We start from the raw sequence: 4,345 nt of genomic DNA on the forward strand, positions 1-4,345 counted from the left end.
AAACCATGGCTAAGCTTACGTCCTACACTACCCATGGAGTTTTAGTTCTACGTCTCTGCCTTCTACTCCTCCACATCTTCTCTCCGGCTCTATCTCTGGAGACCACCAAACTACGAGGAAGTTGCGTTGCAAGTGAGAGAGATGCACTTCTCACCTTTAAGGAGGGCATCAATACTCTACATGGGAGTTTATTATCTTCTTGGGAAGGCCAAGATTGCTGCAGATGGAGGGGTGTTTTGTGCAGCAACAAGACGGGGCACGTTGTCAAGCTCGACCTCCGAGTCGACCCCGACGAGTTACCATGGGCTTCCATGAGCAACAACATTAGCCCTTCTCTTCTCGCTCTAGAGCATCTTAACTACCTCGACCTAAGCTTCAACTACTTCGGAGGACAACAGATACCGAAATTCATGGGCTCCTTCAAGAACTTGAAGTATCTCAACCTCTCTAATGCGGGCTTCGGTGGTAGCATACCTCCTCAGCTTGGTAATCTAACTAAGCTGCTCCATCTCGATCTTGGTGGTAATTACTTTTTGCAATCGGTTGATCTGGTAGCTTGGTTACCACATCTGTCCTCTTTGAAGCACCTCGATATGAGCTATGTGAACCTCAGTGCTACTATGGATTGGGTGCCGGCCTTGAGAATGCTTCCAACTTCTTTAAGAGTCCTTCATCTACTTGGTTGTAGTCTCAACGCCACACTCGCTTCTCTCCCTCTTTACTCTTCTAATCTCACATCACTTGTGACCCTTGGTCTTGAGGATAACTACTTTCATGGTCCTATTCCTGATGGGCTACTGGGAAACATGACCTCCCTCAAAGAACTTTTTCTCGGAGACAATTATCTCGTCGGCATGATACCGGAGACTATGAAGAATCTACACAAATTGAAAGTGCTCAATCTAAGATGGAATCAGATCAATGGGGACATAGCAGAATTGATGGAGAGGCTGCCAAGCAAGTTACAGTCATTGTATTTGGGGGGAAATAATTTGAATGGAAGCCTGCCAAATTGGATTGAGAATATGACCAGTCTAAGCACTCTTGATCTCGGTTACAATAGTCTCACCGGTTCCATACCTTCCGGGATAGGAAAGCTCAATAATCTCAGTTACTTGGAGTTGAGTTCCAACAAGTTGGTCGGCATGATATTAGAAGACCATTTTACAAGCCTGACGAGATTAGAGACACTATACTTGTACAACAACTCCCTGACCATGGTAGTAGGCCCAAATTGGATCTCTCCATTCAGATTGAAGGAAGTCGACTTGAGCTATTGCAAGATGGGACCCCATTTTCCTGCATGGATTCAATCACAAACTAACATTACTTCTCTAAGTTTGTCGAGTGTAGGAATCACGAACAGGTTGCCAAATTGGTTTTGGAATGTAATTTCTCGAATCCAATATCTTGACCTCTCCCATAACCAGATCAGCGGAGTGTTACCAATGACTCTAGAGTTCCTATCAACAGCAGAATCTATAATCCTACATTCAAACCAGTTCAAAGGTCGGTTACCAAAGTTACCGATGGGTCTTTGGTACTTAGATCTCTCAAGAAATTATATATCAGGTCCACTTCCACTAAACCTTGGATCTATAGAGTTGAATTACTTGCTTCTTTCAAACAACCTTATCAGGGGAACCATCCCATCATCTTTGTGCGACCAATTGCAGTCCTTAGAAGTTCTAGATCTATCAAACAACCACCTCTCAGGACAGCTTCCTGAATGCTGGACTAGTGGTAACTCTTTTAGAGCCAAAAGTGATTGGAGAGATGTTGGCTGTTATCTAGTCATGGTAAATTTCTACAACAACAGTCTCTCTGGTAAATTCCCTTTATTTTTTCGAGGTTGCCAACAGCTTTCATTTCTTGATCTCTCCTACAATAATTTCTTTGGAAACTTACCAGCATGGATAGGAACAAGACTACCAAATTTAGTCTTCCTCCTATTGAAGTATAACATGTTTTTTGGCTATATTCCTATTAAGCTTTCAAAACTTGACCACCTTCAAGTTTTGGACCTTGCTCACAACAATCTATCAGGAATCATAGATCCGTCCCTTGTGAACTTCAAAGCAATGACACTTACCTCCCCATATACAAGTGATCTCAATACAATTGCAGCAAATATAGTTGACAACTTGTATTATAGAAATGATCCATTTAGCTTATTTGTGATCACAAAGGGGCAAATTTTAGAATATCAAAAAGACAATATCTTTTTCATGTTGAGCCTTGATTTATCAGGGAATAGATTAACTGGAGAGATCCCTGAAAAGATAGGTGTCTTTGCTGGATTAAAAAACTTGAACTTGTCAGCAAATCGATTGATTGGAAATATTCCAGAGACGATCAATGGTCTACTGTCATTGGAATCGCTTGATCTGTCAAATAACGAGCTCTTTGGTGAAATTCCTCCAACTCTGTCAGTTCTAACCTTTTTGAGCCACTTAAACTTGTCCTACAATAATCTTTCAGGAAGAATTCCATCAGGAGGTCAGCTCGAAACATTCGATGATCCTACTATCTACATCGGCAACAACAATCTTTGTGGGCCTCCTACTTCCAAGAACTGCTCAGGAAATCAAACTACTATGAGTGATCTTCTAGAACATAAAAATGGATACGATATGTCATCTTTTTATCTCAGCATGGGTCTAGGATTTGCAATGGGCTTTTGGATGGTTTTTGGTACCTTGCTGTTTAAGAGTACATGGAGAACAACATATTTTCTCTTCGTTGACGACATTTGTGATAGAATATATGTATTTATGGTTCTCAAGTGGGCTAAACTCAGTGCTAGAATTAAGAAGAAATAAAGCAGAGGAGCAAGATTGCTATTGAAGGAGTTTGGAAGGTTCGAACTATGGAGATCAGACACTATAGAGATCGATCACTGATCAAAGGCTTAGAAGGCCAAACCAAACATACAATATATAATCTTCTGTTTATACTTATGACACACATGCAGAAATTAGTATAATGTATTAAGTATTTCACTTTCTTATATTATTATAGTCTTTTCTGTAATACCATAATATTACCCTACACACATTACCTAATTTAGATGCTTGTTTTCTTAATTTCCGCTGCTTTTGCTACAAATTTTATGCTCATGCCACCATCATTTGAAAAATGAGATGAATTATGCCGATAGAGAAATCATGTTGATATATATGTTTAGCTAGATATGCTTCATAAATATATGTCATTCACCATGCGAGATAAATGGATTGGTATTTACTTCTCGTCGTAGTTTTAAATAATGGTTAAATAAATAAATTTTTATAAATCACATCCTACATTTTGCCTATTTTATAATTCGCACCTCGTCTTTGGTGATTTTATAACGCGATCCCTCATTGTTCCTATAATATTTATTTAATAACCTGAGTTAACTTAACATAACCATAATTAAACTGAATAATACTAGAAAGAGAATATTATATTATAATCTATTATGTAATTTATAACATTCCTAAATTATCCTTGTACTTATCTCTAATTTTATTCATAACTTGAACTTGCTTTTTCTTGAACTATAGAGAACATCACCTAAATGTTAAGCTAATCTTTGAGCTTCCAAACTTTAAGCCATAGAGATCTTAGAGCTCCTCAAACGTCAAGCCGATTTTGTTACTTGCGACCTCAAAGATAGAGATGGAGATGAAGAAAATTTAGGGAAAGATAGAGAAAAAAAAGAAGTTTGAGCTGGAGAGATAGAGAAAATTAGGTAAAGTTAGGGAAAGCTTCTAAGGTTTCTACGTGGCAAGGATTTTAGGAGATTCTTGTGTGTTGTGGGTTTTGATATAATTTCGTAAGGTAAGGTTTATTTATAAATAAGATGATTTAGTTTTTATGGGATTAGAGGTTAGTTTAGGGAAGAAGGATTTTGTGGCAAGTCTTTATTAGAATTGCGATAATCCACATCATTTTTAATAGCAAGTTGCATAGCAAGTCTTTGTTTTTAGTTAGGATCAGCTCGATAAGTTATTATAACTATCAATATCATTGCGAGACCGTGAAGACTTAAATATGAGCAAGCATAGACGTGCTCTTGAATAACATATATTGTGATAGCTAATAAATAAGGGAAATGCGATATTTCCAAAGTTTGTGCCCCAATAGTAGTAAATTAAAAAGAAGTTTAATAGCCATGCACAAATTCTTTATCCGATTGCTGCTCCTAAACATTTAGCTTTGGCATATTCTGTTCACCAAATTCACCACTCCTAATCTATCTCAAACACAACGGTAGTTACATTGTTCTTGAGAGGGATACATTTCTCTCTTTCAAAGAGCACATGATTAATCTATGGAAGTATACACTTGGAAGAATAAA

At 37.9% G+C, this 4,345-nt stretch overlaps 1 protein-coding gene across 1 annotated transcript; it reads left to right on the forward strand.

The window, feature by feature from the left end:
- The first annotated feature begins 5 nt into the window (after positions 1–5).
- Positions 6–2,924, forward strand: LOC140767441 (receptor-like protein EIX2). Its single transcript, XM_073107358.1, has one exon. It carries the CDS (start codon positions 6–8, stop codon positions 2,820–2,822), a length of 2,817 nt encoding a protein of 938 aa, XP_072963459.1. The 3' UTR covers positions 2,823–2,924.
- The last annotated feature ends 1,421 nt before the right edge of the window (positions 2,925–4,345 follow it).

Source organism: Typha angustifolia, chromosome 1, assembly GCF_048772165.1.
Source record: "Typha angustifolia cultivar Huaian chromosome 1, ASM4877216v1, whole genome shotgun sequence".
Lineage (NCBI taxonomy): Eukaryota > Viridiplantae > Streptophyta > Magnoliopsida > Poales > Typhaceae > Typha > Typha angustifolia.